This window comes from Stegodyphus dumicola, chromosome 9 (assembly GCF_044657685.1).
Source record: "Stegodyphus dumicola isolate Sdum_Otavi_A_Nest chromosome 9, ASM4465768v1".
Lineage (NCBI taxonomy): Eukaryota > Metazoa > Arthropoda > Arachnida > Araneae > Eresidae > Stegodyphus > Stegodyphus dumicola.
Genome location: NC_140776.1, coordinates 87,614,563 through 87,638,605, shown reverse-complemented (window position 1 = coordinate 87,638,605; position 24,043 = coordinate 87,614,563). Strand labels below are relative to the sequence as shown.

Below are 24,043 nucleotides of genomic sequence, written 5' to 3'. Positions count from 1 at the left end.
GGAAAGCTTTTTTATTTGTTGGAATATTTTTAAATATAATAAAAATAAAATTAATAATTGATGATCTGTGTGTAATAATGTACCATTTATTGAAGTAAACAAAATTAAATACAAATATTAGTTGATTAAACACTGCTTGAATCTTCATATAAAAATCTACAACTGTCACAGTAGATAGTCAACTTAGATCAAATGAAATTTAATAAGACACAGATTAATAAAATGTAATAAGAAAAAAATACAATTCTGTTTAAATAAAATTTAACAAAAATTATTCTGAAAATACTAGAGGTAGCAGAATGGAATTTGCCAACTTAAAGTTTCAATAAATTCCACTTTTTTGTTAGGAAACATTTCATTTAATACAGGACAAAAATTAAAAACCTGAAGACTGGAAGATGAGTTGAAAGAGTAGAAGTCTCATGGTAAAACCAGAGTTGGCAGCTATGGAACACAAAAGCAAAATTTTAAATTATCAATTAAATTGCAAATTCTGTAAAAAGCTGTATTAATGTAAGACAATACGGTTTATAAGAATAATTATCTCATAAGAAAAAATATTTCTGGATAACATTAGACCAGTCTATGCAAATTACTGTTTAACATCTTCAGATTCAACCTAGTAATTTTAGCAAATAGGCAGATAAATAATCAACAAATCACCTACAAATTACCGTATTCCAAAGATCAGCTACAATTTCCATCTGACAAATGAACAAAATTCGTAATTCATTTTTCAAATCATAAACATTATTTTGCCAGGTATAATGTAGTTTACAATAGGGGGGAGCCAGCTGGAGATTCAAAACATATACCAAATGATAAACAGCTTAAGGGCAAAAATGAAAACTCAACCACTAAAACAAGCTAAAATGCTATACATTCTGATAATAATCATGACTTATCATGGATGGTAAATTTTCTCAGTACGATGCAAGTCTTCGAAATACTGCCTCTTAAATGTTTTGATTTCGCTGCTTATTCAGCCTCTCTATATGAAAGCACAGCACGGGCCTGAGCCTCTGAAGAAAGCAGAAGAAAAGCTCTTCGAACAGAATTTTAGTAAAAACTTGGTGATGCTTAACCAAGTCCATGCAGGGATCTGATAGATTAAAAGAGATTAATAAATCTGTAATCATAAATTTACATTTACATACAGTATATACTCTGCACACTGCATTTATATTTTTGTATTAAACAGTGTTATATATGGATATGATTTTTTATGAGAACAGATTAATTATGTTCTTTTTATTAGGCATATTCCCGGATTTGGAATGGATTAATGATCTGTACCAAGGATAGTCAAACTGGTCCCTACCAGCCACTTAAGGCTTTCACGCTGGATAGTGAAAGTTTTCGTGCCATAGTGAGCAAAGAGGATCGAAACATGCATGGATGTATACATGGGATCATGGATGATACAAACACCATGTCATCAAGGTGGTTCATGGATATATATAAATGCCCTTTAAAGTTTAGTTCTCTACTTTACCATTCCCCTTCGTGCAGCGAACTCGATTCTATACATTTATACCGCTTTGTTTGTTAATGAATTTTTTGCCTATTAAAGCTTAATATTGCAAATTATACTACAAATAAATGGATATATTTAACTATATATGTTTTACTAAACCTCCATTTAAAAACTTCTTTGTAGTTCTGCTACATTAAGTTATTGTGAATGGGTGGGCGATCTAGAAATTTTACAGACTTAAAAGGTTGACTACCCTTGATCTACTAAGGTACCACTGTATTTAGTTTACACATGGACTTGGAATTCACTTTTTGAAAGCTCAAATATAAAGAACACAAAAAAAGACTGATAAATATTTTGTGAAATAATAAACCTTAATTCAGACTGATTTTAAAGATAATTTATTTGAAACTAAACAGTGATATGCCAATTAGAATTAACAATTACAAAATATTTTTTCAATTAATTTAACATTTACTAAGAAATAGCAAATGCTTGCTTATTTTAATACAATTTATAATATATACTTAATCAACTACAGATTAAGAGTAAGATAAATATTGGTTATATTAGAATATTTCAAAAATTCAAAATTTTCACCTTTATGACAGAAATCTGAGATTACAAAATACAACTCAGTCTATGTGTTTCACAGTTTCATACAAAAAAAAAAAAAAAAAAAAAAAAAAAAAAAAAAATCATTAAAACCAATATATAGTATGTGCTAAGATATTAGCTGTAACTTAAATATGCAACATACATAATATGAATATATAATGGGAAAACCAATTTTAGAAAAAACATATCTGTTAATATACTAATAAAATTCACCAAATCTAATACTGGTTTTGTGGTTAAGAAGCAATTCAGATTACACCAGGGAGAAATTAATCAGCTTTAACACTAATTAATTTACAATACAAAAAAAAGAATTTAAAATAAAATGAATTTGGAATTCATCAAATGAACCTCTAAATGAGATTTTAATTTTCTCAGAGTAAAATAAAAATATTACCCTCCCCCCAAACTAAATATTTGCTCATTATTTTTTATATACATGTACAGGCATACTTATTGCAATTTAATGTATGCATTGAATAAATTAACAAATATAAAACTATTTTAGTAATAGAAATTTGCATAATGTACTCACAAAAAGGGCAGGAAATGAGAACATATCGTAATTCTAATGAAATCTGTACTTTAAACACCAGTTCGAACAGAATGGCAAATTACAAACAAAATCCTGCACCTTTTCATAAGCTTCTACAAATGAAATATGGAAAAACAATTTTTTTTATTGATTCCAGTTGAACTTATGTTAAAAGAAACTTTAAAATGCTCTTAGATTATTTTACATATTCAGTTATAAAACAGCAAATATCACTTGCTTTCACGAACTAAAAAAGGGAAAATCATGCCTTTCATTAAATGCTGAGGAAAAAGTATGATGCCATCAATTGCAGAGACATCTTCAGATACAATTATATATATAAAAAAAAAAAGCTGTGAAACAATAACTAAACTCCCCTCCCTCCTAATTTTTTTTCATATTGCATAATATAAAAAAGAGAAAATATAAAAATACCAAAAAAACACAGAAAAAATTTCACGCATCAGCACAATCATGAAAATTACAAAAAATACGAAGTAAATAATTACATATTTGAAAATACAGTAGTGCCTCCATATACACAGGTATTAACATTCCAAAACTTATTACAGAAGCAAGAAACTGCTGACAGTAGCAAATGCTATACTACACAGAACATTTATGTAACATACATTATTAGTTACATTTACTTGTCAAATTATACATGTAAGACATTAACAATAAATAACATACCATCAAATTGTTCTGTATATAATAATACATTACACAATATACTATTAAATATAATAACATACAATAGGTCGTACATTATTCATTTGGCAACTGTAATGTACTAATCAGAAAATTTCAGGATTATTACTTTATGTACAATAACCTGTGTTCAATAAGTTCCATGTTTTAAGCATTGAAGATAGATATTTTTAACCACTTAATAAAATTTAATAAAATATTCTGCAAGTTAAATTTATTTATTTTTAGCCACTTTAACGGTAGCATAATAAATTTAACGAACAAAAAGAACTAATTTTTATTTTTAAAACTTATTAAATTATTTTATATGAATATATTTCATCCTTGAAAAGAGATATATGCAGAATAAATATATACAATTAAGTGATTAGGCATTTTCATACATGTTCTTTACCCTGATTTCAAAGATTGTAATTCTAGTGCCTTCCCTTCAGATTTTTTAAAATTTATGCTAAAGCTTAAACATTATATATATAAATTGATCTTGCAGAAAATAGATTTCTTTACTAATTTGTTCTAATATTTCAGTGAAAATTTTAATCGCAATTTTAGCTAACAGGCACTTAATACCTTAATAGGTCATTTTTAATCTCTATTTCAAAAGTAAAGTTAACTCATTTAGCTGAAACACTTGGAAACAAAACAGAAAGATTCTACCAGGAACATTATTTGGTTTGGAAATAAAATAAGAATAAAATTTAAAAAAAAAGTACTCCTTAAAACTATTTCAAACAAAAATCTTGATAGGCAGTTAAGAACATTTCAGTACATGTTTTTCTTTTGTATTTTAAAGATAAAATATTTTTGTTTAACTAAAACAGTAAAATGGAAAAAAAAAGAAGAAAAAAAAAAATCTAGCGAAAACATAATTCATCTGAGAATCAAAATAGGATGGAAAATGAAGAAGAAAAAAAAAAAAAAAAAGATTGTTTGGCTTGGCTAAATTTGCATTATGAACTCATTTATAAAATGAAGTACCAAGCAAAAAAATAAATGTACTTCTTGTACCATACAGCATAAAACACTGTTTCACAAGATGGTACAAATAAAAAATCAATCTTCAACTAATAGCCCACTAGCAGTTTCCAAATACTAGTGTACACTAGTATCAATTTTCACCTGCTTAGGTTTTACTGTAAATGCTAACATATTGTTGACAGATTGAATAATTCAAGCAAACATGAAACAGTATGGCTTCAGAAATAAAGATAAATTAAATAATCAAATACTGACAGTCAAGATTTTCTACCAGCATATTTAAGACAACGCAGAGCCATAAGATCAGAGTTTGAGAAGTTCCACTATGACTATTTCTATTCTCCAATTTTAATTACATTCACGATTCAGGTTTGTAGAGATACCATTAGATGCATCTTGAGTTATATTCCCCTTTTATTATAGATTGCTATCATGAACATGAATGCCCCCTGTCACATAAAACCACAGATACTGAGGCACAACTGTAATTCAATTCCAATTTTTGGGAGCTTTCCACTTGAAGCTTCCTATTATCACAAATCATAACATAAAAATCACAAGACTTAAAATGATATACCTAAATCTATAATTTAAAGTCACACATACATACACACTTCACTCCACCAAATACCTAACACACAAACATGAAAGTACACAATGTGCCTAAATAGAACAGAGTATACGGATAATATATTACAGCCATTATTTCATGTTAAAAATATACACCATAAACAGATACGTTATTAGTCACTGCATATTACAATCCAGTACTTCCAATGTAAAATTCTAATAAAATATGCAGAATAATGTAATAGCACATTTGGGAAATTAAATTTAACAATGGCATCCCTTCAATATATCCATGGGAACACATTTTTTAATTTGCGTTCTAGACTAAACAATCACACTAAATTGATATATGAGTATTTAGAAAACAAGGCCACAAGGTACCGTTAATGCTACTCCTTAAAAGATCATAGACTTTCAACTTATGTACACACAAAAACTGCAGAAGGATTCTTTTATATACACGTGATATCTAGTCAAATACAAAACACGTATCTTTGTTCAAGCTTCAGTCTTATGCCACACACTAAAAGTGAAAAATACCACCTAAAAGCTTGAAACATACTTTTTTAGAAAATAAGAATATGTGTTAACTATTTACACCACTTATAAGAGTAAACCACAACAGGATCACAAAATATTTACATGCACTCAATATGCAATAATATGACAACAAAATAGTAGGTTTAGTAATATTTGGTCAAAACTCCCTCTCCCAAATCCAAAACTGCATAATGTTGTTAACTAACAATTTATGAGACTAGACAGCTGTACACATTTATATAATTATGAGATATTTGCAAGCTTTTAAGTCAATATTTCTTTCTATAATGAATATTACAAATAAAAATACAATCCTACACTTCAAGGATACAGAAAGGAAAATACATATCTTTAACACAGCTCGATGTGTTACCAAAAGCATCAGTTCATTCAACTATCAGGAAAATATTATCAAGATGAAACAACCATTTCAGTGCAGTACGACACAAAATGAAAGGGAAGATAATACATATTATATATTCACAACAATAGATAAAGCAATTAATGTTACAATATCTAATACAAAAATGCTTTTGAAAGCACTAAAATAATTTCAGTCGTAATATAATCCAACATTTTGAATTAGACAAAATATTTCAAATATCAAACATTTTACTACATTCTAAAAAAAGGTTAGATAACTAAAAACTATATAATACGTATATCAGAGAACCCTCGCATTTAAATGATTTACAAACTCAAAAATGATGCAAAATATTATAATGCTCTTAACAAGAGCATTTCTTCATACTGCATGAATGGATAACATACCAACAACATATCAGTTGATTTTCAAATTAAAGCTGGCAGAAATCAGTGCTTACATTGAAATAAGCATAAGAATACTAATGCAATCTTAAAAACATCATATAACAAATATTTTGTACGCAAAGTTTTCCCCCCTTCTTAGTTATCAACGGAATCATTAATTTGGCAAATAAGATTTCTATCAGACTGAAATAAGTAAAACAATTGCATTATCACAAAAATGCATGCAATAAATGATCATAATGATGAAATTGTCACAAGTTATGCATGCATCAAAATAACTCAAGTAATGTGAGTAATGTCTATTAATCCTGAAAGTCTTAAGGCATCATAACAAGTTATGTACCAGGCTGAGCAATACCTGGCAAATATGACAAGGAATAAAACACTTTTAACTTGCAGCTTCAACAGGTGTGTTTTGAATCATACCATCAAAGTGGTTATCTGCAGAATTTGTTATACCATTTGACATGTGTTGGTCATCATCTTGTGAATAAAAGTGCATATTTTGTAAATCATTTATCACAGTACACATGTACGGTTGACCAGGTACAAAGTCAGGGACATCAGGTCGAAGAGTATGTGACCGTAAATCATGCTCAACAGCTGGCCATTCCGAAGGACTAATCATTGTATGACTTTCATCGCACCACACATCTTGTTCTAAAAGTCGATACTCAAGAGGATCCAGCAACAGATGACTTTTGTCAGAAGTTAAGTCCTCCTCTAAAAGTGGCCACCTTAAAGGATCTATCACTGGGCGAACCTTTATGCCATCAAGAACTTCCAGTTTATCACTTTCACTAACAGCTTCCACGATAGTATCTAAATCAGCTGACATATTCTGCACTCTGCGAAATGTTGCAACTAATTCCAGAAGCACATAGCCTTGAGCGTCCATGTTACGTCTCACAAAAACATCCTTTACAAGATTTTCTTCACTAAAATAATATTCTATTTGACTACGAATAGCCTTTTTAATAAAACTGCGACGAGTAGCAGATTTATAATAATCACCACTTAAATAAGGATCAAAAAACTCCTGGGGGTAATATTCAGCATCAGATGGCTGCACAGCTTGTTCCCCATTGTTTTCAGTTTCATTATCTTTAGCAGTTCCTTCTCGACGCTGATGCCGACTATTTGGTGGATAGCCTCTACCTTTCTTGCCTCTGTAACGACCTCGCGTGTTGCCTCTGGTGCTTTCGTAACCATTTGGTATTTCATTACTTTCGTTTTTATTTGAATTAGTTAAACCATTACGAGAAGCTTCAGATCCTTGTCTTCCGCCGCGATGATAACGATTTTTATAAGGGGGTGTTTCTAAAGGTACGGGTTTCCATTTAAGCTTACTGCCTTTTTTCTTGGCCCCCCGGCAATTGCGTTGTTGTGTCGAATTTTCGTTTTCCTGTGTGATATCATCACCTTCGCTCTTATCAATCGGAGACACAGTTCTGCTTTGCTCATTTCGATTACTTTTTGCAGAGCATCCATTCTGAAGAGGTTGCTTACTATTATTGCATACATCATGTAATGTCGGCCATTCGGCGAGAGAGCTGTCTACAATACTGTCGGTCTGATTCGACTGCATAGTACAAGTATTAAATTTCTCACAACAGTATATGAATAAAATAGTAAGTACTCAACGTACTTTTAGAGAACAACAAATAACAGAATTAAACTCACCACACAGGCAGAAACGACACGATTTTAATAAGAAACCTCGTGCTAGTTAAATACCGCCACGCCGCGTCGGGCACATGTTCCAAGTGAAATAAGTTTGCCACGCAGCTTAACGTCAATACTACGTGACTCAAAACCACGGCACCAATTCAGCAACTCATTACAGCTCAACCAAAGACGATTTCGCTGGAATTTCGCTGGAGGAAAAAAAAAAATTACATTTCCAGTATTTTAATAATTATAAAAGTTCTTTTGCTGTATGAAGGACTGATAATAACGATAATAATAATAGAAGATAAGCATGATGGGCTAATCTTAGGCAACTAAGAAACAGAAGAGAAGTAGTAATATTCTTGGAATCTTTGGAACTAGTGTGAGATAATAGTAATTAAAATAAATAAAAAAAAACAAATTTGTGAGAGAAATTCTTTAATTGCTTTGGGTGCTTTTCGCAAATATGATGCATACATGCAGTAAATGTCTTAGTATCTTGCATTGCTTGGCCCTGTGTCCAGTTTTGAGGCAGAAGTAAAAACCCTTCTTTTTCTTAATTTCATCATTCTTTTGACTCAGAGGCATCTTCTGAGCAACAAAACAATCTCGACTTTCATGAATGTTTTCACAAAATATGCAAGAATTCTTCTCACTATAATTGGTAGCTTTATTATGGCCTAAGAATAAATCATTTGCTGTAGGCGCGAAATGTTCACTCTGGTACCTTTTATCTCTTCTACTTTCTTTCTTTGCACCCGAATCAATTAACTTAAATCCAGCTTTTGCCAAAGAAATTATCTGCTCTCCTTTTACTTCATTCTTGAAAAGCAATAATAATTAATGTGTCTTAATCAATAATAATTGTTTCAATTTCTCAGAGAATTTTCCGTTGTAACTATTGATGCATGATTTCTAAGCCAAACTCGTAAAATTTCCTCGGGAATGCAAGATTCCACGATCGGAAACAGCATTGCAGCGCATATATCGCTTGTCATTCCTATTGACTCCAACGAACGTAAATACGACTCCAAATTGTCATACATTTCTGATATACTGCATTTTCCCTTTTGATCAGTGACATTTTTAATAATCAAACCTAATAATTCCCGAATATAGAATTCTACCAACAATTCTTCCCTGCCAAACCTATTTTTTAAGCTTTATATAAACTTTTCATAATTTTCGGCAGTTTCAGGGAAGCTATTTACAATATCACGTGGTCTCGTACCGGGTACGGTCGCTTGAACGAGATAATGCATCTTATCCTCGTTTTGAATTTCTTTATCTTCATGTATTCGCTGAAATTGCCCCCCAAAACGGTAACCAATCTTTAATTTCGCCACCGAATTGTTTTAACTCTATTTCAGGTAATTTCAGTTTTCGTTTGTTCGAATTCGGCGGAATACTGCTAGTAGATTGTATCATTTGGCGATTGAAGAATAATTCGTTTTTACTAGTATTAAATCTAATTTTTCTTTGCATTCTTCAACCTTCGCCTATTCACTTTCAAACTGATCATTTGAATAAAATTTTGAATTTAATATTTGAGTATCAAATGCATTAAGTTCAACAGATAAACGTTCTAAAGTAACAAGTTTCGTTTTTATAAATTCTTCATCAGGAATTTCCTTTTCTAATTTCCGCAAAATTGCATTAATTGTTCTCATAAAGACGCTCTGACAGGTTTTCGTTTCTCAATTAACGATTCCATTTCAATAAAAATAAATTCAATAAAGTCAAATAGAATTAAATTCGATAAAACCAATAAATTTACCTTGACTTGTTTTACCGATCACTTCCGTCGTCACCAAAATTGTTCGAAGAATGTCTGGAATCCGGAGTAATAAAAGAAGTAACAGAAGAAGAGGAACGAGTTAACAATCATTATCTTCCCCACAGACCGGTTTTCAAAGATAACTGCACAACCAGCAGTAAGGCCTGTATTTGACGCTTCGTGCAAGCAAAAGGATTTCCTGTCACTTAATGACTGTTTAGCAAAAGGTCAAAATTTAATTGAATTAATACCTAGATTGCTTCTTGAATTTCGGCAAGGAAAAATAGGAATTATCTCAGATATTAAGAGAGCTTTTCTTCAAATATCTGCTCAAAGATCTGATCGTGATTTCCTAAGATTCCTCTGGTGAAAAAACTCGGAACAAAAGGAAATAAGAAACTTTCGCAATTACAAAGTAGTCTTCGGACTAAAATGCAGTCCGTTTCTTTTAGGAGCAGTGATCAACCCTCATTTAGACCAATGTGGAACCTTCTTTGAAGGAAGTGGCTACAAAATTGGAAAATTCCTTCCATATTGACAACTGTGTCACTTCAGTGAATTCGATAGAAGAAGCAGAATATTTTTTTGAAAAATCAACTCAGTTAATGGCAAGTGCTAACTTTGACTTAAGAGGGTGGGAGCAAACAAAACTGAAAATCTATAATGAGCGAACCAATGAAAGTACTTGATCTTCTGATCTTCTGTGGGATAAATATGAAGATTCTTTGTTTTGTGACATACTTAATATCGACTTAATTGATCTCTCAGTGACAAGGCGAAATGTACTATCAATTGTACAGAGAGTTTTTGATCCAATAGGTTTCACCTGCTCTTTTACACTCCTTCCAAAGTTATACTTGCGAAAAAGCTGGGAAACTAAATTGAGCTGAGATGCAGAGTTACCTGAAGATATTAAAAGAAAATTCTTGAAGTGGGTCAAAGAATTGCCCTTGATATCCTCTGTGAAGATTCCCAGACTACTTTCATTGACAGAAGGACAATCTTTTAGTTTGTATACGTTTGCCGATGCTTCACAGGGATCTTATGCAAGTGTAGTATATTTGAGAAGTAAAAAAAAGAAGTCAAAATGACCCTAGTGCAAGCCATTGTACGTGTGGTTCCCTTGAAAAAAATAAGTATGCTAGGACTTGAATTGCTTCCTTGTCTTATTGGGGTGCGATTAGCATCATTTGTTAAGAAGGACCTTAAGGTCGAAATTTCAAAGGAATATTACTGGACCGATTCCTCAACAGCACTATTCTGGATAAAGAACATAGAAGTTTGGAGCACTTTTGTGAATAACAGAGTTTCAGAAATTAGAATCCTATCGGATAGTGAAAATTGACATCATGTACCAGGTGCGGAAAATCCAGCCGATAGGCCATCAAGAGGATGTTCTGTGAGGAAACTCATTGGATCAAGATGGTGGGAGGACCCACCTTGGTTGGCACTGCCGGAAGAAGAATGGCCTCGTTCTATCCCAATCGATAATAAAGAAGAGGTTAATACTGAAAAACGTAAGGCAGTTGTAGTTTCGTTAAGCAATGTTAGCAATATGTCTTCACAATTTTTTGGCTATTTTTCAAAGCATACGAAAATACTTAGAATGATTGGGTGGATACACAGATTCATAGGAAATACCCGAAAGAGGAAAGAAGAAAGAGAAGCAGGAGAGTTTAAAGTTTATGAATTGACAAGGGCTGAGAAATCTATCATGAAGATTATTCAACATGATTCTTTTTTATCTGATGGTCTTAAGAAACTGAAGTCAATAAGCGTGTTCAAAGAGGATGAAGGCATTTTACGTGTCAAGCCTAGGTTGACGGAAAGGAAAGACCATGAAAATTTTATTTATTATTAAGAGAGAGTCCTGGTTGCATTTTTCAAAAATAGTTTATTTATCAGTTCTCGCCAGACTTTACATTATATTGATTGCATGAAGTCCGCCACTGTAGAATCCCTCCTGGCACCTAAAAAATCTGTATTCCTCTGCACCGAGTATAACTTCACAGCTTTCGTAACAGCATTCAACATCTCTCACATGGTAAGTGCGGACGAAAAGTCAAAACGTACTTCAAAAGAAAAAGTGTACGGGCTGTCTCTCGCATTTGGAAAATAACAGCAGCTGTCAGCACTTTTTTTTTTTTTGGTATGTAAAACATCTCCAGTAGCAATGCCAGAATATAATAGTGATTGCTAGATTAACTGCAAAAGAAGGCGAAGAAACGCCAACCATGAAAAAGGCTGACTACGACACATTTGTAGCAAGAAGAGACAAGCAGCAAAAACCAGAGCGAAGCGGAAAAAAAATTAAAACCACAAAAAATCCCAAAAGGCCACGAGATTCACTAATTCCCGCTATTTATAAGCTAGTACAGCTAAGCATCTCAACCAATTAAAATATCAAGGATCGAGGAAGTTTAATTTATGGAGCACTTACACACGAAGCCTTTATCTCCACATCATCAAAGATTAAAAATTTATCATCATCAAAAGAGGGGTTCATCTAATAGGATAAAAATTTGGAAGGCAAAAAAAAAAGTTAATGTCTTCGCATGAGAAAAAAGGTAAAAATATTAAAAGATTTTTTAATTAAATTTTGCATTAAAAAATTTAAGGACCAGAATCAATTTAGAAGATGTCGTCATCATCATAATTTAGAATAGCAAAATATAAACGTGGAATTCCTTGATTCTTGATATAATAAAATTAAAAGTAGAAACAATGCAGAAGATGGGAGCCCAATGAAAATATTCTACAGTGAGGACAGCCAATCGTAATATTTCTCTCACTTTAGCAGAAAAACTGAACTGAAATGAGTTGTCTGATGAAATCGATTAGTCATGTTATAACAAACCTGTTGGAGAAAAAATTGTCCACAGATAAAAGCCATTATCTATTTTCAGACGACTGAAATAATTCCAAGAACATACATTTAATGTGACCACATCAGATGTTCACCCTTTTTCGAGTCAGGGAGGGGGAGAAGAAGGAAAAATTAATATGTGCATAATTAAAAATTCCAGTATTATGGTGCCAGCCTCATATAAAATCACGACAATCACTATGGAGCTAATAGTCTGAAATAAATATTACATAGATTACAAATTACATTTTAAAGATTTATCACTTAGGCATCACCAAACCATGCGATATAGATAAAAACAAAATTTCTAATATTAGAACATGGAACCACTTATTTAAATATTCCATAATTCAATATGAAAAATATATTCATATAAACTCAGTTTTCCCGTAAGCAACTTTTTATACAAATACATATAAGTGCATGATATAAATATGGTACGTAAAATTTTCTGATATACCGTATTGTTTGTTATGTACACATTAGAGAATTGTAAATGAGCTATTTCTATGACAAGGCAAAATACAATTTTTGTACATCCCTAGTTACACTTAATTAAATAAATCACGTGCAGGATGAAGAAACATTACAAAACACTATAATCACATCATACCAGGAAATTTTGAAATCAAACACTTTTATGCACTTGTATATGTTAGGCACCAATGTCGTTGAATAAACGAAGAATAAATTACACGTGCAAAAAAAAAAAAAAAAAAAAAAAAGCAATGAATGTGTTGCATAGTACCAAATGCAATTTGATGCGCAATATTGAAATTATAAAAATGTCAAAACAAAGCTAACTTCTATAATCATATATTATACCAAATATAACTCTTTTCTCACACGTGTAATTAGTAGTCCATCGAGCACATGCAATAAATTCAACTACGGAATTCACATTCCACAAACAATGTGGTTTGGAAATCTTCTGCAGACTTTCAGTCAACAGAAGAAAAGTAAAATACTTTGTGGCTTTAGAAGCAGCAACATAATCTGCAACCACAGGCGCATTTCTTGCAGCAGGTGCTTTTCTTTTGCGTGATGGTTTAGATAAATACAACGGCAGATTTGGGAAAATTTAAGGTATTGCTCTTTCTTGGAGTCTAGGGTGATCCAGTTCTAATTTGAATACCGTGTCATCGGACAACTTGGTCTCATAAAATCGTTACAACATCCTACTCCGAAAGTATTCGGATGGCCCAAGAAATTCCATGTTTCCATTTTTTATAGCATCACAGGATCCTGTAAAATATATTTCAACAAATGTATATAAATATCAAAATTACAACATTTAGTTATCAAAATTTAATTTGAAAATTAAAATTAAAATTTATTGCAGCATGTAACACTTGAATAGTTCTACAAATTCAAATTAAAAATCCTCATGCATAATGGTTCTCCTGAACTGTACCAAGATTTTAGCCATTCATTTATGTGATCATGTGACGTCATTTCATAATATAAATAACTTATTTAATATGCTGAATTTATCTCACGGAAAATCCATTTTTCATTACACTTATGCTGTTCTGTTTTCACTCAACCATGCAAGAAAAGTTAATTACGAGTATAAGCGGCATTGTGTTCATTTCCATTTATTATAAAAACCTACTTCAAACGGAAAAGAAGGGGGAATGAGTTTACCTTCTTTTCTGTAAATGAAATAAAAGGACAAATACTCTATCATTCTTGTAAAATTTTAGAAAGTTGTTTAACTTTAAAATCTAACGATTGCCTGCTGTCACTCTTGAAATGCAGATGCATATAAGTTATGTGCAATATTTAACTAATTTCCAATTTATTACTTCTTTATATATGCATACAGTAAATATTCTCCTTTTTTACAAACAAACCAGATGTTCTGAAGAGTTATATAAATTCGTCTGACTGTAATCAAGCATGACATAAATGTTACTCACCTTTGAAGCTCTAAATATACTTGAATTCTTGATTCCTAAGTTTTTATTCTTCAGCCTAACAGTTCTATAACCACTGTTGAAGGGACGAAACAATTTCCATTACATGACTTATTCACAATGGAAATTGATATCAAATCAATATTTTCGGTATTACTGCCTATGTAAAATACTACAACAAGACGAACGAGTGGTGATTACATCTCCCTCTATAAATAAGACGACAAAAAATGGACCATTTTGGAGGAAAGTGGTAATACCAGTTTCACCTCCTTCTTTATACTCCATGATTGGATATTTTGCATTATAGGACAACATATGCCGAATTTTTTTTCAATAGATATATCTGCCAATTATATACTTCCAGTCAGAAAAAGTACTTTCACCATCAGTTAAATCTCACTCAGGAGTAATTTTTCTAAACATACAAAATGTATTTCTTGGGTTAGTTATTTCAATAACTAATGAACACTATAGAATAACCTACTTCAGAACTACTTCAGAAACCTTTTGCTACTAATATTTACTTCAAAAGGATAACTGATTTGAAAGATAAGAAAAAATATTTAATTTAACTGTCCCCTACAGGTAATAATGATATGTATAACTTTCTATAGGAAATTGTATTCCTTGTCGCATGCTGTTCTATAATGAAAAAGATTTGATAACTGTAAGACTTGTAACTTAAGTTCTTTGCAACCTTGTGATAATCAACAAGGGTGATAATCAACAAAGCACGTGGTATGCACTTGTTTTTAAGTTATGCATATTGTCCGCCAACATCAACAGTAAATGTTTAATTAGTTTTCGATTACAACTGGCTTCACAAACAACATGGTATTGTCAGACAAAATACCGTTCTTTATATTCTCAGTTTTCAGCCACTAGATGGCGCATCAGAGCACTGGAATTGCGAATAATTTCAATCAAATTTTAAGTCAGTTCGTAAATTTTAAAGGAAAAATCATTTTGATATAAGCGGTCATGAATTTTACTTGTAAAGACCATGATGAAAAATGTAAAAACTATGAAATGCTCGTGCTACGATCTATTTTAGTTATGAGTAATCACGATATGCGTTTGCTGCTAATGGATATTCAGAACAAACGGAACAGATTTAAATAGCAGTCAGTATACATCTGAAACACTGACATCCAAAATTATATTGTAATGTATATTTCTTGGATATTCGTTATATATTATTAATATGTAAAGGAAAAGTTTGAAGTAAATCCTTTTTAGGACAAAGTTAATATGTGAACAAGAAAAAAAGTTCGTCGAATTTCATAAATCTGTTTCAGATGATGGCTTCTCTTCATCAAATGAAAAATACTACTTTATGACAGCATATTATATTGTTGCGTTTTTCTTCTTTTGACACCGGTTGTTACGTTATTTTCTTCCTTCGCGTTTGCACGGGGTTCGTGCGGGTTTAGAGTGAATAACGACGACACTTGATGAAGTAACGAAACACACTTTATTTGCCAGTATTGTCAGGACAGCTCCAAAACACGTTTTGCAGTCGTCGATGAATATTATAAACACGCTGACACGATCAGCGACACAGCCTTCAGGTTATCAGGCTATCACGGTAAAGACAGCTTCACGGCAAGGCACCAGAGTGCAGCTCCCGACTCTACTCGGTCGTTCTCGGAACTCCACGTACCCTCTAGACTCTCCACGCTACAACTCGCGATGCATTCGACAACACACAGAGCACAGCACTCGACTCTTCGGTTCAGTCGTTCCCGAAGCTCAACATGCTCTCTCGACAATGCACTAACCGCGATACACTACGAGACTCTTGCGGTGCATTTGGCACTCGCTGCCCGGCTGTCAATGCGATCGACCCCACAGGGATTGACTCACTAGACGAGACACCAACTCGATACTAACTATCTCGCACTCTATGCGAAGAACACACTCTCGCCCTCTCGACGAGGCAAACTAACTGACTGGAGACCAGCAGGGTTTATACCCTGCTGGACGACTGGAGAACCAGTCGTCCATGGTAGATCGCCAATTTTGTCGCTAAATATCTCCAAATGGGCGATTTCTCACCAAATGTGGCAATTCTGCCTTCCCTTGCCATTTTATGGCAACCCTAAAACTGCTTTGCGGGGAAGCCATCTTACCGCTCCTGTACATTTCGTAACAATATCAAACGCATCAGGGCAAGTTGGATTTGTATTTTACTATACCCAGCCTCGGTTGCTATTTTTCTTTTCATAGACTGTCACTGTAAGAGTGGCAACCATCTGATTTTTGTTGTACTAGTTTGTTGTAGTTCTATGGATTTTGAAAATAAATATTACGCTTTGGAATTTTATATGTAAAGTTATTCAAAAATCAGATGGTTGCCACTCCTACAGTGACAAACTATGAAAAGAAAAATAACAACCGAGGCTGGGTTCTAACAATACTCCTACCTTTTGATTAATAACATAAACTTAATAAATCAAAACAAAATATAAAAAATACTGTCCACACAAATATTAAGGCTAAATAGAAATTAAGTAATTAAATAGAATAAAAGAAAAGAAAAAATTAAGTTCTTAAATTTCTACTCTAAAATAACTCAAGTAGTGTTCAGGTTAGAAATCTAGATGGAATTTTGATTTGTCGTTCACTTCTGTCACGACAGTCTTAATGTCCTTTGATAAATCTGCAGCTGAATTATTCTTTGGTAATTTTGAGACTAAACTGTCTTCACCCTGCGTCTCAGTTTCATTTGCCTCATCTGACTCCAAAGATGAAAGTATTTCGAGAGGGGAATATTCTCTGGATTGGTCGAACTAATTCTCCAGATATGGTCTTGACACGAACTACTCGAATGTTGCCGTCTTTCCCGGGGTATAGTTCAATCACTTTTGCTAGAGGCCACAACACCTTGCGTTTGTCATCGCATTCGATAAGAACAATATCCCCGACTTTTATCTGTTGAGAAATCGGCACTGTAGATGAACGTTGCACTAGCAGGCCGAGGTATTCATTTCTAAATCTCTTTCTCAAGAGCTCTCGTAAATTCTGTAAATGTCTCAGTCTCTTGTTGAAATCAACTTTATCAAGATGATCCAAGTCAGGAACTCCTTACTAGATAGACTGGAATTTCACCTAAAAACAAGAACGTTGTCAAAGGGATGAGATCATCTGAGTCATCTGACACATAAGTGAGTGGTCTGGCATTCACAGTTGCTTCGCAGTCGCACAGCACCCTCATCAATCCTACCTTGGGTAGGCCACTATACTACTAAAGTATTCTCTTAACACCACACACACGATAATTACCACACAAAATTTCCAACTCAGACCAACCCTTAAAACTGAATTATGTTTCTAGGCTATAAACTGTTTGCAAATATTGTTGAACAAAATTTCTAATTCATACCTGAAATATTGTTAATTAAAATTTTTATTTTGTGTATTTCATTTTTTACATGTTATGCAATATTTAACAATATATTAATATGCAAATACTCTATCCAGCTCTCGAATATATGAGTATGTAATTCTAACTTCCATTCATTAATGTAATTTAAAAAAAATACGTTGTTCAACAGTATGCCCTTAGTGACACTTTAGGATATAACCGAATACTGCACATTTTACTTACAATAATATGCTAATTAAAGATCTTGAAGACATATTATTTAAAATGTGTATTGTTTTCAGCTTGCTGATTTGAATCATGAAAAACTGAAAATATTGCCGTTTGAGTGAAATATTTGCTGCAAGCCTCATGAGCTAGAGATCCAATGAAATAAATGCATAGCTATGTCTCAAATAACGATGAAACACAAATTTACAATGAAATAATTTTATAGCAAAGTTTTTCCTATTTTTTAATTTACCATTTTGAGCAACTCATTTTAAATATAAGATTTTATAGTTTGTATATAATTTCTGGAATATTTCTTCTTACGGTTAGCAGCCTGTAGTAACTAATTAGCTTGAAACTAATTTAGGTGTGAAAATGAATTTACATATACGGATCAGATCACAATTTCTCTTCGATCTTATAATTCTTATGCTTTAAGAAAAATGTTTTCACTTTTTGAATTTTATTGTAAATTTTGAAGATGTTAGACTATGATTTGAAGTTTTCAGTTTACCTTTTCTATACTTACATTGTACTCCTTGTTTGATTAATCTAACATCCCTTTGAATTTATTGATGCAAGCCTACATTCAATTTCTGCACTGATATAGTATTTAACTGATTTTTATTCTACACAGAATTTGTATCAACACCCGCTGTGAAACAATATAAGAATAATGCGTAAGCAAATTAAATCTTTCTTTTTTTTTATCTTGAACTTTAAGAAATATCTCCTTTATAGTACATAATTTTTTAATTAACTGGGAGAATGAGTATATCCCAAAGGTTCAGTAGTGTTAAACTTTGTACCTAAAATTAATACGTATCATTGTGGCGAGTGATGAGTTATGAAAATTTTAACAAGAAGCTCGCCATTTATCCTACGGAAACGAAATTGTAAAATATGATGAAATGTTTTATTTTTATCAAAAACAGAAATACAAATAGCTGTGCGTGAATAAGAAACATTTTGAAATAAAAAAGAAACCTTTAAAAGTTTTTAAAAAGCAAAAAAATCTTAATGTATTAGATAAGATAAACCCTTCAGGATATCGATCATCAATACTAGGTCTTTTAAAAATTCCAAATGCAGGAGTTTGTTTTAAAAGTCCTTATATATTTTCATTTGATGTGAAAAGTCTTGCATAAAGTTAAAGGGTTCTTTAGCTTCAGTTAAAGGGTTTAAGCTTTCAAATTGCATGCTGCCATCATGATCCAAGCACATGGTCGATTATTAATATTTCACCATATATATTTTTACTAATGTAATTTAATTCTTGCTGATTTGGAGGATGATTAATGATTCAAAAGGATTTATTTCATTAATGTTTCCTATTTAATCTTCTAATTGTAACATTAAATAAAAACAAAGAGCTGAGGAGTGCCAAATTAAATGTAAACAAATAATTTAAGATCAAATGAAATAAATCATAAAAGTTTAATTGCAACTTCCAATTTTCTTACCAAAATTTCACGTCACAATAAATTGTAAGTAAATGAGTTTTTTAAATAGTTTCCCATATGAGTTCAAACTATTATATAATTATATAAACATGTATAAATTCAGCAGCAGTACTTTCTAGCCACAAACAAAAAGAGGAAAGGGTTTGGTTTGGTTTATTTAATTACGCCAAAGAACTTTCGGGCTATCTGCCTAAGGCTAAGGGGAGAGGTACCTTCATGGAGGACTTCCTAAGGAAAACTGGCTTGTATATATGTTTCACATGGAAAAACCACGAAAATGCGCATGCAGCTAGCCTGTTGCTGGGATTCAAACGCAGGACCAAACTGGCAGCGTTCGACGACTTTTGCTGCTCGGCCGCTGGTAGGAAAGAACAAGGGGCTTGCAAATCGAACACATATTTAACAAAGGAGTCACTCTAGCCTCCTATAGCTCACCCCTGTGTGTAACAATATAAAACAATACTGTTAAGTTTGTGTCAGGATTATTTATATAATTACTATTACACTTTTATTAAATTTTTGTTATTTAATTGAACTTGTTTCTTTCACTGCGAGTCTTTAATCGTTGAAAAAGACATATTAAATCGAGAATAAAGAAGTAAATAATTACTGTAAGGGAAAACGGATTTAAGTTTTACATAAGTAATGATACTTCTTAAATACTGCAGCAAGCATACATTAGGTATTCTGATATTAAACTTGTAGTTTTGCAGCAAATATAATTAGACTTTATCAGTAAATAATCAGTTCAATAACGGAAAATAAAAAAGAGGGGATCTTTTCCAGTAAAAGAAAACACATGCAAAACATTTTTTTCAAAAAAGCTACATACACCAATTTGAAACTTAACAGCGAGAAAATATCATCTCATTATAACTGTGATAAAAATTTTCTAAACATAGGCTATTGAATTTAAACATAGGCTATTGAATTAACATAGGCTATTGAAACTTTTAGGCTATTGAATGAGATAGAATGATTTACTTTGAAAACTTATGAACTGCGCTTAATTTCGAAAAAAAAAAAAAAAACTATTGTAGGTAATGAGAGTAATATATAATTTAAACACGACTGTTATGTCGCGAATTTCAATTTTTAATATGTGTTTTAAGTTATTATTATTCTAATATTTTTATTTGTATTCATGTGTATTTTAATCTGGAAAAAAAGTATTCTTAAGCTCTTAAGGTTTTATTTAACTCATTATTCTTGAGTTGGAATTGTGACAAAGGCGAGAGACGGTTGCGAGGACACACATCTGGTTTATGGCCTTTTCCAACAGTGGAGGCAGTTGGGAGTCGTGTGTCGCCCTTTTAACTCTTTGCGTGGGAAACGGAAATCGCTTTGTTAAAGTTTGCAGTCTTCTTACTTCAAGACAGTAGGAGGTGTACTAAGTTAGATAATTGGATACTCGTAAAAGCTAGTTTTCGCTTGTAAGTTGGGGGGGGTCTATTTTTTTTCTCACGTTATGTGTACAGATGTTTTTCGGATTGCATTGTCAGATTTTCTGGTGTTTGATTCGTCATGGGTGTGTCATTTTCTCAATTTAGATAACATAAATTCCGGGATTGGTAAGATTTAATTTTATGATTTTTTTTGAAAGCCTATGAACTCACAGAGGCGGAGAAATCGAGTTTTCCTGTGTGCTTGCACCAGGCTAGAGATCATGCTGATTCAGATTTTTGAGCGAAAAGGAAAAGGAGAAGCAGAAAGTTTGCGGGGCTCCCCCTTTGCGGGGCGAGCGACTTGTACAAGCGGGCTGCGGTGATAATTGTAACGGAGTCTGATTTGAGTGAATTTTGAGCAGCCGCGATGTGAAAAAAAGGCGAACGAGGGGCGTTTTGCCCTGCTGCCGGTTTTGCCGTGGGGCCGGTTGCCGAGGCAAGAGGACTTGGGTTTCGTTTTCTTTGCTCTAGAGAATTCTTTTTCTGCGGGATGTTTAAAACTTTTGTGCGAGATGCAAGGAACATTTTCCTGCGTGATGTATGGAGAAATGTGCGCGAGCTGCAAAGAGCATTTTTACTGAGAGCTGATTGAGATGTATAGAGAAAAATCTACCAAGAAAGCTCAGCACAGAATCTCTCTATTCACCTGAATCGCCGGTTAATCTCCAAGAGCCTTTTTCCGAAACATTCAGCATAAATGTTGCCTCGCCGCTTCGATGATGCGCGTGATTGTGAAAAAAAAAACTGGTGTATATTTACCCTACTAAAAATGCCCTATAGAAACCAGTAAAACTTTTTATGGGTACCCATAAGATTTTATGGGTTTTTATTGACTTTTACTGGTTTCTGTTGGTCTCTGTGGGTTTTTTTTACTGGTTTCAAAATGACCCATAGAAACCAGTAAAACTTTCTACTGGTACCTATAGAATTTTTGATGGTCTCTATTGACTTTTACTGGTTTCTGTTGATCTCTGTGGGTTTTTCTTACTGGTATCAATTGACACCCATACAACCAACATTCAATGGCAGAACTTTGTACTGGTTTGTATAGTTTTATATTGACTCTTGCTGGTTTTCTTACTGGTATCAATATAATAATAAATCTCCTGTTGGTTTATATGGGTTTGTGCTATTTTTTTATCTGACGTTAATATACTTCTTGTAAACAATAAAATTAACAGAATGAAAATATGATCTCTTTAAGACCACCACAGTAACCTGTAAACGCAGGTGGTCGTTTTAGAGAGGGTTTTTACTAAATATGCTATTTATTTATTTATTATTTTTTTCGGAAACAATAACAGTAATCATATACACCACACACACGAGGTCTCTCCAAGGCGACCATCCGCAAATAAAAATTCATCTTTGCAAGTGGTCGCCTTAGAGAGGTGATGCTCAATACCAATAGATACTCACGTTCTCAGAGATACGTTTATCTTTTAGAGGTGGTCGTCTTAGGGAGATTACATCTACGGAATGAATCTCTCTAAGACGACCAGACACACTTGCAGAATTTTCTTTGTGAATGGTCGCCTTACAGAGGGAATATTCAATACCAAAGTATACTTATGTTTTCAGAAATACTGGTTTCTTTCAGAGGCGGTCGTCTTAGGGAGGTGGTTTTTGCTACGAGTTGGTTCTCTGAATACACACACATAAGCACTTACATTTCTGATATTAAAAATAAACACCGGTATCAACCAACATCTCTTTCACGCGAACAAGTTCATTCACAATCGCAAAACTTTTCTCCCTGTTAACGCTGACGTGAGAAAAAAATTCCCCCTCCCTCTCCCACTCTCAGAAGTTTCCCAAACAAGCAATATGGCGCCGCTCTAGTTATTGTTGTGTGATGGTGGTGTTATTTTCTTCGTGGTTGTAGTAATGCAATATATTATTTACTAGGATTTACTGTATTACAAATTCTACTATGTTTTACTGTTTAGAAATTAGTAATAAATAATAAAATATCAGCACTGACTATGAATATACCACTAAAGCCATGCACGTGTAATCGTGTCTAATGTTTGAGAGAACGTTGCTGATAACTGACTAGTTGTGAAATGGAGTTTCTGAGCGTGAAATTGATTTTCCATCTTTATCCTGAAAAACAATGTGTTTAAAGACTGAAAATTGATAATTTCAGACTTGATAATTTGTTTCAGTGTGCAGATGCAGAAATGTAGTTTTTGCATTCTACTGAAACTGTATTTTGGAAAATTTATTTTTTTGATTACAGTTTAGAAATACTTTTTTAAAGCTTGTTCATGTAGATGCTTTATCATTTGAATATTATGTACTAATAAATTTGAGCATACCTTACTTAAAAGTGATCTTGCATGATTCAATTTTGAATTTTTCGACTAATGTGATGTGGCCGAGCAAAAAGAATGTTTTTTTTATGTTTTAAAAAATGTACTAATTATATTTCGCGAGCAAAAACGGTAAGTTTTATTAATGAAATAAACATTGAAGTATTTAATGTGTTTATTACTTATTGAATGGGGTAGACAAGACATACATGCTTAAGGAATCTTTTTTAAAATTATGTGAAAATTTAGATGATCATAGTAGCTTACATTGTTTTTTCTTTTTGGTCTATTTTTCTTTACGAGTATGAGACTAGAACCACATTTTTACATTAAATATTTTGTGCTATTTTGTTAAAACACATATAATCATTTTTATGCATACTTTAATTTTCATTATTATTAGTTTGATGAAGAAAATTTCAAATGTGTTTTTCATAAATTGCTTTTGAAATAGAAATAGATTTGTGAATAAGATTTATGTAATATTAAATGTACTAGTCTTGGGAGTATAAAAAGTGAATTATTTATTTGAAAAAAATTATATTTAGTTGAAACCTCATATAGTGGTTATTTTCTTAAATGACCACCTCTGACAATGGCACATTTGTCAGGACAATAATTAAATAACAGGACTTGTAGCCTGACAAAACCATTCATAGTTTTGTCAGGCTACAGGAAACTGGCATTATCTCGAATTGTGGAGTTGATTGTTTTAGGAACGTTTTGCTGTATAATCATTTGACTTCGGTGTAGTAATTTTTACGTGGGTATGAATTTTGCAGAAGTAAT

The 24,043-nt window shown here is 32.4% G+C and overlaps 1 protein-coding gene across 1 annotated transcript; it reads right to left on the bottom strand.

Annotated features, from left to right (window-relative positions):
- Window positions 1-1,862: 1,862 nt before the first annotated feature.
- LOC118179841 (uncharacterized) lies at window positions 1,863-7,981 on the bottom strand. Its single transcript, XM_035349003.2, has one exon. The coding sequence runs from the start codon at window positions 7,786-7,788 to the stop codon at window positions 6,589-6,591; it is 1,200 nt and encodes a 399-aa protein (XP_035204894.1). The 5' UTR covers window positions 7,789-7,981; the 3' UTR covers window positions 1,863-6,588.
- Between the last annotated feature and the right edge of the window lie 16,062 nt (window positions 7,982-24,043).